Genomic DNA, 14,363 nt, shown 5'->3' on the forward strand with positions numbered 1-14,363 from the left:
CATCTATTGTTTCTGAAACTTTCTGGCTGTGTGACACTGATAAAAAAGAGTCCTAAGAAAGAATAGGTATGTACCAAAAATAATCTACAGGTGAGGCTCAGGAAAGAAGTTACTGGAAAATGTAAGGTTGATACTGGCTTGGCAGTGCACACATACAATGGGGCAATTGGGAGGCTGAGGCAGGAGGAGGAGGTGGGAACAGGAAGATAACAAGTCTGAGAACAGCCTGGGAAATATAGTGAGATTTTTTGTATCTCTAAGAAAAATTAAATTAAATTTAAATAAATAAATAAAATAAAAACAAGGTCCACAAAATAGTCATAATATTTTAGTGACTGCAAAGCCAAAGTTCTAAAACCAGTGGCATAAATGGGTTCTTCATAGATACTGGCCAAAGTATGCTCTCTTCTCCAGAGTGGCCCTCCTAGAAATAGCCCCAGGAGAAAGCACCAAGAGCATGTGGACACTACAGCCTTTAAGGCTCCACTGTCCAATACAACATTCTATGGTGATGGCCTTGTTTGTTTTTTGAGACAGGGTCTTTCTAAATAATCCTAGCTATCCTAGAACTCCCTACGCCAGGCTGGGATTCAGAGCATGTGCCAATATGCCCTGAAATGATGATGATGTAGCTACTGAGCTTCTGAAATGTGGGTAAGTAGATCAGAGGAACATAGACTTGTTATTTCATTTTAATTAATTTAAACTGCCACAAATGACAAGAGGCTATAGCACTGACGAGCTGAGTCATTCTCTTCTTTCCACTTTGTCACCACAAAGTTTAAGGAACAATGAAGAGTCATCACAGAGCTTCCAGGCCATGTAAGTTAGTTTCCCTTCCACAAATAAGTTAGACAGGGCATCAGATTTCCAGAGAATAAAGAACAAAAATGCTGAAAAAAAAAAAAAAGCCTGAAAACTTGAGCAAAGGGCCAGATGTTTATAATTAATACATAAAACATGATTTTCCTAACATTTAAAAAGATTTAAATGGGGGCTGGATAGATGGCTCAGTGGTTAAGAGTACCTGCTGCTCTTCCAGAGGAACTGCCTTCGGTTCCCAGAACTCACATGGTAGCTCCCCAACAATTATAACTCCAATTACAGAGGATCTGATGCCCTCCTCGAACCTCTGACAGCATGCACACTGTACACCAAACTTCTCACATACACACAAATAAATAAGAACAGTAATAAACCAGTGTTAAAAAAGATTAGAGTGTTGGACTAGGAGTGGTGGCACAAACCTTTAACCCCAGCACTTGGGAGGCAGACAGATCTTTATGAGTCTGAGTCAGCCTAGTCTCAAAGAACCTGTCTCAGAGAAAAGGAAAGAAAAAGAAAAAAAAAAAACCCAAAAAACAAAAACAAAAACAAAAAAAAAACAGATTGAAGATTGAGGAAAAAGGGAAAAGTAGTGGTTTTAATCCCAGCAGTTGGTTTTTAGAGGCAGGTGGAGTGAATTCCAAGCCAGCCAAGATCCTGTCGCTCGCCGCCCCCCCTCCCAAAGAAAGAAATAATAAAAACAATTTTGTCCAATTAAATATTGGAAGGAAATACTTTCATCTGACTTTAAACTGAAAGCATTTATGCAGAGAACTATCACTCTACTTGGGAAATTACTGAGTGTGTTGTCTTGCATTTCCCCTTCACACTGTATCTTCCAAAAAACTACAGAGAGCCTCTTTGCATGAACTTCTTTTCTTTGCTTCTTTTTTTCTTTTTTCTTCTTTTTTTTTTTTAAACTCAAAACACTTTATTTATCAGTATTTGTATATACATATATACTTATACATGTATACATATATACATACATATATTAACAATAATTAAATAATAAGATGTATTTGAAAAGTATGGGGGGTTGGGAAGAGTGGGAGGAAGGAGAGAAAGGGAAAAATTATGTAAATACAGTGCTCATAAATGAAATTCTCAAAAAGGAATCCAGTTTTTTAAAATGTTCAACAGATTAACTAGCATTTTACAATATGAAAATAAATATGACCTATAATTATGTTGAAGGACATTTTAACTCACTACAAACTTTGAAGTTTAAAATGAAATCAATAAAAATTATTTTACCTAGCATACTAACAAAAACCACAACAACGTTTTATAATTCAAAGTATTTCTGAGAACAAGAAAATGAATTGTCAGAAGCTAAGTCAGCAGAGCCAGGGGGACACTATGTGTTCTTTCTTTTTTTTTTTTTATTATCAAATCATAATTTTTACTTTTTAACACAGGGGTTACAAACACGAAAATGCAGGATGTGGGGAAGGAGATAACACAGGAGCATAGATGTTCAGGGGGAGTACAGATACCTTTCAGAACAGATACCAACTGGATGAAGGTTCAGGGGTCAGGTCACTATGACTCTCCCTATGCTTTACTTGTCCTTATCTAAGTTGGTACTATCTGCCAAGGCCTATTTACAAGGTCTATGACTACTCAGGCTGGTAGATTTCCATAAAAGCTGCCTGTTTACAATAGTTTATAGATATCTGTTTCAGTGTTTTTCCATAAAGACCCAAGACTTTGTGTTAACCGGCATGTATGTCAGGCCTATTGCTGATTTTAGGCTTATGGCTGATTTTAGGCCTTCAGTGTATACGCAGGGCTGCCCCTGACATCTCCTCCCTTCTCCAAGTATAGAAGGGCTGTGGTGATTCTAATCTTTGCATGAACTTCTAAATGGAGATTTACACGGCATTTTAGAGAAGTTATATACAAGCTAAATAATTCAATTCTCACTACACCCATATGCATCCAAGATAGATATTACCTTTATCCCTATTACAGCTGAGGAAACTAGGCAGTCAAATGAAGTCAGAGCCTTAAGTTAAGCCCGAAGTGGGCAAAGCAGATCTGAAAGGTTGCTCAGTCCTATGTTCTGCCTAGTGCACACTGTGAGCAATCAACAATCCCACACCTCATTTTAAAAGCAACTCAAGAAAGGGCACACAATACAAAGACAGACTCCAGATAGACTCAAGCAGCAGGTTTTGAACAAAATGTAGAATTATTAAAATACTTTATCTGTCAGTAACCATTACAGTGTCAGAACTGTTTTCTGCTTTGCTCTCAAATCTATTTGCTCTTTCTAATCACTCCTGCCCTCAAAAAGGTATGTGGTGGCATATGGAGGTAGGCAGAAACGTGATGGAACCAATGTAAACGTGGCTCGGCAGGGAAAAGCACATTTACCAGCAAGCCTCAGTTCCATCCTGGAACCAACACAATAAGAGAAGAGAACTAATCCCTATCTTTTTTTGGTTGGTTGGTTGTGGTTTTTCAAGACAAAGTTTGTCTGTGTAGCCCTGGCTGTCCTGAAACTCACTTTGTAGACCAGGTTAACCTTAAACTCATACAGCTCCACCTTCCTCTGCCTCCTGAGCACCAGAATTAAAGGCATGTGCCACTGCCTCCTGAATAGATTTACTTTATTATTTCACGTGTATGAGTGTCTTGCCTGTATGAATGTGCCACACTCACACCTGGTACCTGAGGAGACAGTGAGCACCATGTGAGTGATGGGAACACAACCTGGGTCCTCTGAAACAACAAGTGCTCTTAACCACTCCAAACGCTCCAGCCCTAAATCCTGCAAGCTACCCTCTAACACATGCACGCACACACACACACACACACTCTCTCTCTCTCTCTCACACACACACACACATACACTCTCTCTCACACACACACACACACACACACACACACTCTCTCTCTCTCTCTCTCTGACACACACACACACTCACACACAAATAAATAAATATTTGAAAGAAAATCTAAATGTGGGGCATGTTAATAACTGGTAGAGCTAAGTGAAGACTTCACAGCTATATTTGTTACTGTTTCTTAGCTCTTTACATGTGAAAGAAAGAAAAAATACCTGCTGTCTTTGTCTGTTCTTTCATTTATGAGAGGAATCCATCGGCTTGTTACCTAAAATAAAATTAAGTAGGAATGAAGACACGATGCAGGACTTCTTTGAAAAGCTGCACATTTTTAATTCCAGCACTCAGGAGGCAGAGACAGAGGCAGGGGGATTTCTGAGTTCAAGACCCATCTGGTCTACATATTGAGTTCCATACCAGCCAGGGTTACATTATGAGATTCTTTCTTTGAAAAGAAAAGAAAAAAGAAAGAGAAAAAGAAAAAAGGGGGAGGAGGGACCAAAAAGAAAAAGCACACTGTTCTTTTAAAATTTATGATTTTAAAAGAATATATGTCTGGACACCATGAGCATGCCTAGTGCCAAGGCTAAAAGGGGGTTTCAGATCCTCTAGAATTGAAATGGAGTCACAGATGAGAGCAGCCTCTGAGCCATCTCTCCTCTATATTCTGTTCAGAGACCTTAAAATTCTCACTGGAGGATCAGCTTTCATCAGATTCGCCCCATCAAAGCTACACAGGGTGGTGGCATGTTTGGAATCCCAGGCTGCGGTAGGAAGATCAGGAGTTCCATCCAGGCTAGGATACAGAGCAAGAAACTACCTTAAAAACAAAAATAAAGCTGGCAGTGGTGGCTCACACCTTTAGTACCAGCACTTGGGAGGCAGAGGCAAATGGATCTCTGTGAGTTCAAGGCTAGCCTGGTCTACTGAGCAAGTTCCAGGACAGCCAGGATTACACTGTGAGGCCCTCTCTAAAACAAACAAACAAACAAACAAACAAACTCCCACAAAAAGAAAAAAACACAAAAACTTGAGGCAAGAGGATTACAGCCTGGGCTATATGAAGATTCCAGACCAGGCTAAGCTATATAATAAAAACATTGCTCAAAATAAGTAAGTGTTGAGTTTAAATAGAGTGAAAATGTAAACATACCTTATCAATAGAATGTTTGTTGTTAACAGCATAAACTATGCAGATGACATTAGCCTAGAAGATAAAGTAATAAATTAGTGGCACTTTAAAATAAAATATACACAACAGCATTTAATTACTAAATACCTAAGATTTTAGAGCCAAAGGGGGAAATTTTTTGAAAAAGAAAAACCTACCTAGAAGAAGAAAGTATCCCTAAAGAAGTAGAGCCAACAATACACATTCAAATACCAACTGAGAAATTCCTGCTAAGCTGGGAATGGTGGCACACACTATAGAGCACTCAACAAGTGGAGGGAGGGGCCAAGACACGCCTCAACCACACAAGGAATTCAAGGCCAGTCTGAGCTACAAGAAACTGTCAATATCCAACTGTCCCTCAGAAAAAGCATATTCTTGGTAAAAGAACTAAAAAGATACTCATAGGATTATTACTGTTCACACGAGTGGGAATACACACACACATTACGCATACCTGTGATATTTCTTGATGAAGTTGTTCATCACTCTGTTCTGCTTCTACAAATGACAAAAGCCAATGTTTTGTATTTTAAAATCTTTCAGAACTAATCATCAAGCTAAAATCAACAAAAAATTCTATGTAATATCCACCTAACAAAATTGACATAGATGGTTTCCAGCAACTACACAGCAGCACATAACTACCTATAACTCCAGTTTCAGGGGATCCTATATCCTTTTCTGGCCTCCATGGGCATCAGGCATGAAAATAATATATTTACATACCTACAGGCATACATACATACTCATAAAAATCAGTAAATCTTCAAAATGACATAGTGTACCAGGAAGAAACCAAATTGAGGCTAATCCAGTAAAAGAAAAGGCTGACCTACGATAAGGAAGCCAGTTAGCAGGGAAGCTAATTCAAGAGGACAATTCCAGCACAGAAGTGCAGAGGCCTCTTGTCAAAGATCTAGGCCAGTATCTGATCCAGAGTTGAAAAAGGGTCAGGCAAAAAGAGATCAACAACTCAAGAAAGGAGACTGAGCACTTCAGAGCCAGAATCCTAGACAAGAACTGCGACACAGAGCCCAAGACTACAGGATCTGGACACTATCAACACAGTAGGTAATAACAAAAAGTAATAACAAAAAGGCCCTGAGGCAAAGCTGTAGCTTGACAATAAAGAAAGCAAAAATTCCCTTTCTGGGCTGCTAAGATGGCTCAGTTGATAAGGGTTCTTGCTGCCACGCCTGAGTACGATTCCCAGAACCCACACAGTGGAAAGAGAGACTGAAATACCAGCAAGGTATCCTCTGACCCTCACACATACCATAGCATACTCATGTCCACACACATACTAAATAAAAAAATCAGTAACATGTATAGTCTTACAATCAGAAATAGTAAGTTGACCTCTGTGTTTATGTGGTGTATACGTGTGTACATATCTGTGTGTTCACCTGTGTGTCCACAGATGTGATGATGATGTCAGGGATCTTCCCTGCAGCTCACAAACTGGCTGACTAGCTGGCCAGTGAGCTCTGGGGTATGCCTGGCTGTCTTGGCCTAGTGCTGCTGTTACAGCCACAGTGCCCAGACTCTACTTTGGTATCAAGAATCTGCCTGCAGGTTCAGCAAGTGCTTTAACTACTAAGCAATCTCCTCAGCTCTCAAACTGACCATTTTTAATTCATTTTAATTCTTTGTAATAAAGGCTGAGAAATTAAAGAACACATATAGAGTTCAACAAATAATAATATATACACATATTTGTGTGTGATCTTAGAGATGAATATCAGGCTAGGCAAACACTGGGTAAAATGACCTACATCCCCAGTCCTTCAACAAATTCTAAAATTTAGAACTTTCTCACTCTTTTTTGAATATGTATGTGTGTATGGTACATGCATGTACAATGTGTCTGTGGTGGCCAAAGGCACTGGATTAACTCTGAGGCTGGAGTTATAGGAGGTTGTGACCCTGACGTGGGTGCTGGGGATTGGACTCAGATCCTCTGCAAGAGTAGTACATGATCTTAAATATTTTTAAAAGCAAGATGAGGTTTATTTCAGGGGTATTACATTAACTTCAGAGCCTCCTTCACCCACCAGAGGCCACCCTTTACCTGAATAATCGACAATGTGTGTTGGAACTCTTTCAGGGGTGACATCAGCTGGAATGGTGATTTCCTCTGCTCGGGGAGGAACCTTTATTTGACAACAAATATAAAAAAAGAATAAATGTGGTGAAATTATCCATCATACTTACTAATAGACCATTCAGATTTATCTATAGCAGGCCCTTCTGTTTAGAGCTATCTTTGTAGGTATTCACTGCATTTTAAATACTTTTGCTTTATCATATAAGCAAAACTACAATAAAAACATTTTTTAAGGTCCAGCAAGATGGATCAGTAGGTATGGATGCTTGCTAAGTCTGACCACTTGAGTGTGACCCCCAAACCCTCATGGTAGAAGGAGATAACCTACTTCGGCAAGTTGTCCTCTTGCCTCCAAATGTGTACTGTGGCATGTATGCACATAAAGAAATATAACAAATAAACATGCAACAAAATATAAATAAATAAAAGACAAAACAAAAAATGCAATAAAATATTTTAACAATAAAATAAAAATCAAAGGGAAAAATAAGTTTCCAGCTGGGGTATAACCCAACAGCAGAGTAAATGTCTGGCCCTATATAACAAGGGAAAAACTCTACCTCTGTAGTTAGAGGCCACACTGAGGATATCTCAAGTTTTTCACAAACTTAAAATGATTCAATTTGATATTGAAATATTAGATTTCTTAAATATATGGTTCTCATTCTACTTTGTTAAGAATTTAGGATGCGCCGGGCGGTGGTGGCGCACGCCTTTAATCCCAGCACTTGGGAGGCAGAGGCAGGCGGATTTCTGAGTTCAAGGCCAGTCTGGTCTACAGAGTGAGTTCCAGGACAGCCAGGGCTACACAGAGAAACCCTGTCTCAAAAAACAAAAAAAAAAAAAAAAAAAAAAAAAAAGAAAAGAAAAAGAATTTAGTAACTCAATGATGGAGGACTAGCATGTGCAGACCCTGGCTTAATCTTCAGCCTTGCAAAACCCACAAAATACACAAAACAAAATGACAACCTTCAAGGTAACCAATAGACACTAATTTTGTCTAGGCTAGATGAAAACTGTCTGGCTCCATAGCCACATTTAATAATTCCATGTTTCAGAAAGACTGCATATTTTTAACAAAACTGTCAAGAGTGGAGGCTCATTTCTTTCTAATTAATTAACTAATTAATTAATTAATTTTTATGTGTATGGGTTTTGCTTGCGTGCATATCTGTGAACCATATGTATATCTGGTACCACAAGAGGCCAGAAAAGGGTACTGGATCCCCTAGAACTGGAGTAACAGACAGCTGTGAGGTACCATCTGAGTGCTGGGAATCAAACCCAGGACCCGGGTCCTGTGGAAGAGCAGCCAGTGCTTTTTTTTTTTTTTTTCCCCAGACAGGGTTTCTCTGTGTAGCCCTGGCTGTCCTGGAACTCACTCTGTAGACCAGGTTGGCCTCGAACTCAGAAATCTGCCTGCTTCTGCCTCCCAAGTGCTGGGATTAAAGGCGTGTGCCACCACTGCCCAGTGCAGCCAGTGCTCTTAACTGCTGAGCCTTCTCTCCAACCCCAACTGTATGACTTTTAATTATGGAAGAAAACAAAGAAACATATCCACACTCAAGAGGAATACACTAAAACAACTCTAACTTCAGTTATACATTTAAAATTTACTTATTCCTTCTGAGGGGGTTTCACTATGCAGTTCTAGCTGGATTGGAACTATGATTCTTTAAATTTGTTTATTTATTTATGTGCATGGGCATCATAGCACACATGTGGAGTTCAGTGTGGAGTCAGTTTTGTACTTCCACCAAGTGGGTCCTGGGAATTAAAATCAGGTTGTAGTCTTGGCAGCAGGTATCTTTTCTCACTTTTCTCATCTTGTTAGCTCTTCAGACAAACTTCTGCAGAGAACTTTAAGTATTATATCCTAACTCTCAAATAATGTTAATAATTCCATAGTCCACTTTTCTTCTCTCTCTCTCTTTTTTTTAAAGATTTATTTATTTTATGTATGTGAGTACACTGTAGCTGTCTTCAGACACAACAGAAGAGGGCATCAGATCCCGTTACAGATGGTTGTGAGCCACCATGTGGTTGCTGGGAATTAAACTCAGGACCTCTGGAAGAACAAATGGTGCTCTTAACCACTGAGCCATCTCTCCATCCCTCCACTTTTTAAATTAAGGAATTCCTATTTGATTCTTCTTTAATGCAAAGGGGAACAAAGCAGCAGCCATGGAACTGTGAATGCTGAAACCACTACCAAGGGGAGATATGCTCAGCAGTGAACAGAAGCTCCTGCTTGGTGTGCCCAAGACCCTGGGTTCAATCCCAGCTACCACAGAAATCCAGAACAACAAAGACACTGCCATGTGACACATCAAATTCCTAGCTCAGCAATAAAACTATAAGATTATTTCGCTCTAAACAAGAGTAAAGAAAGGATTAATGCAAACCCTGACATTAATTTTATTTTTACTTGTGTGTGCAGGCATGTGTACTTGAATGCCATGTGTGTGTGTATGTTGGGAAACAGATACCCACACATGGCAAAGAGTGTGGATACCCAGGAGCTAAAGTTACAGACAGCTACGAATCCACTGATACTGGGAATTGCACATGGATTCCCTGAAAGTAAAGCAAGTTCTTTTAAGTACTGAGTTATCTCTTTAGCCTCAAACTCTGACATTAATAATACTTTGGAAAAAAAACAAAAACAAACAAAACAAGCCAGACCTGTAATCTCAGTATTTGGGAGGCACAGGTAGAAGAATCAGAAAGAAGTTCAAGACTAGCCTGGCTACATAAAAAGTTTGAGGCCAACCTATACTATACAGACTGCGCTCCCAGAAATAAACAGAACAAACAACAACAAAATCCGAATGTTGTTATGCTGCGCACTGATGACCCTAACACCCTAACGCTACAGGAGGCTTAGACAGGATCCCTCACACTGGGATTTCCCAAGGGAAAGTAAGTATAGCCCAGTATGATGGTGCATACATGTAATCCCAACACCAAGGAAGTGGAGGCAGGAGGATCAGGAGTTTAAAGTCATCCTGAGCTACATAATAAGCTTGAGGCTATCCTGGGGTACATGAGACTCTGTCTAAAAACAGCAATAATAGTAGTAATAATAGCAAAACTAAAACCACTGGTTTCTGCATTTCATTATTATTGTCATATACAACAATTCTTTGAATCTGTAGATAGAATGAATTCATTTCTAATTTGTAAAATGAAGTCTGTAGGTAATATTAGTTGCAACAGAATTCTAGTCTGACAAAAACTCAGGGACTGGACAGCATCAGGCAGAAGGTAAGCAGTACCCAGACTGTAATCTGATTTCAATTCACACAACACTCTGCATCTTTCACGTCTGGAAAACATTTTACCTCTAAAAACAAACTACACAAATGATATGATCTCCAGATCCTTTTTCCCACCACTTTAAAAATGAGACTAAGACCCAGAAATGACAAATGGCAAGGTCATTGGCTAGTGAGACCACTCAGTGACTTGCCAAGCCAACTGACAATCTGAGGTGGATCCTCAGGCCTCGTGTGGAAGGTGGAGAAAATTGTGACTCACACAAGCTGTCCTATGATCGCCACACTGTGCTATGGCATGTGTGTGTGTGTGCAAACATACTCATCTAATGTAAAACAAAACTTAACGGTAAAGTCAAAGGCACAAAATGAGAAGAACTTAGGCTCTTTCATAAGGTGATATCCTCTGTAAGCTTTTTTAAAGTCCTAACTGTTGAAGAAACACATGAAGGTGCCACTGATATCATTTTAACTTATTTTTTATTTAAAAACAAAACAAAAAAACTACAACAAAGAAATTAAATGTTTACCTCTTCCGGAAATTCTTCACTGACCAGAGACATAATCAGTGATGTCTTCCCAACTCTAGCTGTTAAAAGAAAAATCATTACTTAATAAAACATTTTGGTTCTACAGAAACTCAAATCCAGTAACCACATAGGGAGTTATTAGTTGTAAGGGGAAAGACAAGTATAAGGCCTTTTCCGAAAGCCTCCTGCAGTTCAGGTGTACCAGCACCTACCAATGCTTGCCTGTAATTCCAGCTACCTGGGGAGACTGAGGGAATAGGATGTCAGGTTTGAGGAAAGAACAGAATACAGTAACAAAAACCTTCCTGCATTACCTATTCAGAGTTGTTTAAGAATCTATCCCATAATATAAATGCTTAATTTTCTAAATTAAATTTCTAAAGATCATTTCTAAATCTTCACCTTTATGAATAATGCTGTAACTCATATTCTACCACACAAATTCCTTGACGTGAAATTCAAGTTAGCACATGGGTTGTTCTGTTTTAATGACATTATTAATTATGTTCACAGAGAACACATCAGCTTACATCCTCAGCAACAGAAGGACCTCAGAGTGCCTGTATGCCTATAGGGCACACTCCTTCCTTTTTGTTATGTATTTAAAGGGTTGGTAGCAAGGTAAAAAAACAAAAACAAAACTTTTCTGTCCCAGTGATCTTTTTAATAAAGGACAATTAAAATCTCAATCTTTATTCTACGTTTCTGATCATGTGGTTACTACTGTCAAACATAAATGCTTACCAACCAAGTCTGTCTGAGCTCCTAGAGGAAAACAGACTACTGACAGTTAATCCCTGCCATAGTGGCAAAGTATAAATTCTAAATACAGGTCCAAATATGAAAGATGGCAATTTTTAAGAGTTAAGAACAGCCAGGCGGTGGTGGTGCACGCCTTTAATCCCAGCACTTGGAAGGCAGAGGCAGGCGGATTTCTGAGTTCGAGGCCAGCTTGGTCTACAGAGTGAGTTCCAGGACAGCCAGGACTATACAGAGAAACCCTGTCACGAAAAAAAAACCAAAAAAAAAAAAAAAAAAAAAAAAAAAAGAGAGAGCGAGAGAGAGAGAGAGAGAGAGAGAGAGAGAGAGAGAGAGAGTTAAGAACAGTCACAGCCCTTTCCTAAAGGACTGGAAAATGATGAATGGCTAGAACACACAAGAAACTACACTGGTCACAACAGCACAGTGTGAAATAGAGACAAATTATACGGTTTAACAGGCAGCTTCTAGCTCTATTTCTATGGACTATTTAAAAATACTTTCATTTATATTATTTTATGTGTACATGTGTGTCTGTGTGTGGGCATATGTAGACATGTGTACCCAGAGAGTCCAGAAGACAGTACAGGATCCCCTGGAGCTGGAGTTACGGGTGGTTATGAGCTGTCCATGTGGATGCTAGGACACAACTCTGGGTCCTCCGTAAGAACAACAGGTACTCCTAACTCCTGAGGCATCTCTCACTACAGACTTTTTGATTGTCCTAGGTTAAAAAAAAAAAAAAACCACACAGAAATACAGTACTATTATCCAATCTATTGACTTTATTCGCTACTATACTTTACAGAAAATGAAAATAAAAATGCCTGTCACATCTCTTATAGTCCCTTTTGAACTAGGAGCATTATCTACATCAGAGTTTCATGTAGTCTAGGCTGACCTTGAACTCAAAATGTGTATACAGCTGAAAATAACCTTCACGGTCCTTTCTTTCCTCTCCTTCTCCCTCCCTCTGTCCCCGATCCCCAGACCCTTTAAACAGGGTCTCACTATATAGCTCTGGCTGCCCTAGAACTCACGATGTAAATCAGGTTGGCCTTGAACTCAGAAATCCCTTTGGGATTAAAGGTATGTTACCACCACACCTGGCCTTCCATATATTTTTATTTTTTGCTACTAAAAACTGCCAATAAGTACTATTTTAAATTATTTTGGTAGTAAAAAAAAAAATGGCAACTACTAGATTTACATATATCAAGTAAAATTAATCTAAATATTGACAAATGAGATAAATATATTCTTTTATATCTAAACAAATATATCTTTTGTTGTTGTTGTTTTGTTTGTTTGTTTTTCAAGATAGGGTTTCTCTGTGCAGCCTTAGCTGTCCTGGAACTCACTCTGTAGACCAGGCTGGCCTCGAACTCAGAAATCCGCCTGCCTCTGCCTCCCAAGTGCTGGGATTAAAGGCGTGCGCCACCACTGCCCAGCCAAATATATCTTTCTATGTGTACAGAGACTGTGTGTGCTAAAATCAAACACCGGACCTCTCACAGGCTAGGCAAATGTACTATCCTAGCCCCAACAAAAAATTTTGGAGCACTTCTATGTGTCTTAGATGTTCACAACACTTCTGCACAAGGCAGTTGTGTCTTCCTTTTACAAAAATTACAGGCTTCAGAGTTATCACCAATAAAGCCAACAGTTTTTCTACAAAGCAGGATAAACTGCCATCCCTGGTTCAGGTTTCTTACTTTGCATTAAAATTCTGTTAAATTTCTCTTGTTACTACTAGAGGAGACTACACTGCCCAAGTTAGTTTGGAACTCCTAGGCAGTCCTCCAAGCAGCCCGCCCTCTCTGAGTGTTAGAACCACTGGCGCCTGCCAGACTAAAAACCTAGCCTGTGGTTTTACATATGTCTCTGCTTGCCCTTTTGCCTAATTCTGGTATTTCATTAAAACATTTCCCGATTCCCAACTTTCTACCCTCATCAATCTACCAACAATATAAATGCCCACTCTACTTTCTCCCACCCCCATCATCTTCTACTCAGCCTTCTAGACTCTCACCTTCCTCGTAGCTCCCGTGAATCAAACTAGTCGAAAGGAGGGCCCCCGCCCAACCGCAGCTCACCTGCCTCATCCCATGTTCACTGCTGCCCACTCAGGCAATTTGCATAAACAAGGCCATTCCATGCTTCACACAGGTACAAGCACTAACAAGCCACAGTGAGTCCTGTCCCCCTCCTCATATAGCTTTCCTCATCTAAAAGCCATATGTCTCCTCTGTACTTTTACATCTTATCTCTTTAGGGCCCTTCAATCCTAGCACAACCTAAAGACCCCCAGAGGTACCACAGCCTCCACTAACAACTTCTATGCCATAACCTGTATTAAGCTACTATGAATGTAACATACATACTTACCATGTATGAGTCTATATGGACACAATAACCAGATATTTGTAAACAAGTGGCCAATAAAGCAAACCTTCTAATTTTGTATGAATGGAGGACCTCTAGCACTCCCTGACTGGATGTCTCTGCCCAGGGATAGCAGCACTGCCAGGGAAACCATTTCCATCTCCCAACACTTATCCAATGTTTCTTTTCTTAAAACGTATTTATTTTTATGTGTGTGGGTATTTCATCTGAATGCACATGTATGTACACCGTGAGTATGCATTGCACATGAAGGCCAGAGGAGTGTGTTGGATCTCCTGGAACTGAAGTTACAGGTGGTTGTCAGTTGCCATGTGGGTGCTGGAAATTGAACCCAAGTCCTCTCTTTAAAAGAGCAGCCAGTGCTCTTAACCACTCAACCATCTCTCCAGGCCCACAACTTTTAAGAGTGAGTTTCTGGATTTAAGGCCC

At 39.6% G+C, this 14,363-nt stretch overlaps 1 protein-coding gene across 6 annotated transcripts in view; it reads right to left on the reverse strand.

Moving 5' to 3' along the window:
- Positions 1-14,363, reverse strand: part of Rhot1 (ras homolog family member T1) — a 67,683-nt gene that overhangs the window by 42,098 nt on the left and 11,222 nt on the right. For all 6 annotated transcript variants that reach the window (XM_034504896.1, XM_034504895.1, XM_034504897.1 and 3 more), the window contains exons 2-6: positions 10,770-10,828; positions 6,926-7,007; positions 5,309-5,352; positions 4,834-4,887; positions 3,896-3,948 (exon numbers count right to left, since the gene is read on the reverse strand). In XM_034504896.1, coding sequence (XP_034360787.1) covers positions 3,896-3,948; positions 4,834-4,887; positions 5,309-5,352; positions 6,926-7,007; positions 10,770-10,828 — 292 coding nt within the window. The remainder of the gene's footprint in view (positions 1-3,895; positions 3,949-4,833; positions 4,888-5,308; positions 5,353-6,925; positions 7,008-10,769; positions 10,829-14,363) is intronic.

This window comes from Arvicanthis niloticus, chromosome 6, assembly GCF_011762505.2.
Source record: "Arvicanthis niloticus isolate mArvNil1 chromosome 6, mArvNil1.pat.X, whole genome shotgun sequence".
Taxonomy (NCBI): Eukaryota; Metazoa; Chordata; class Mammalia; order Rodentia; family Muridae; genus Arvicanthis; species Arvicanthis niloticus.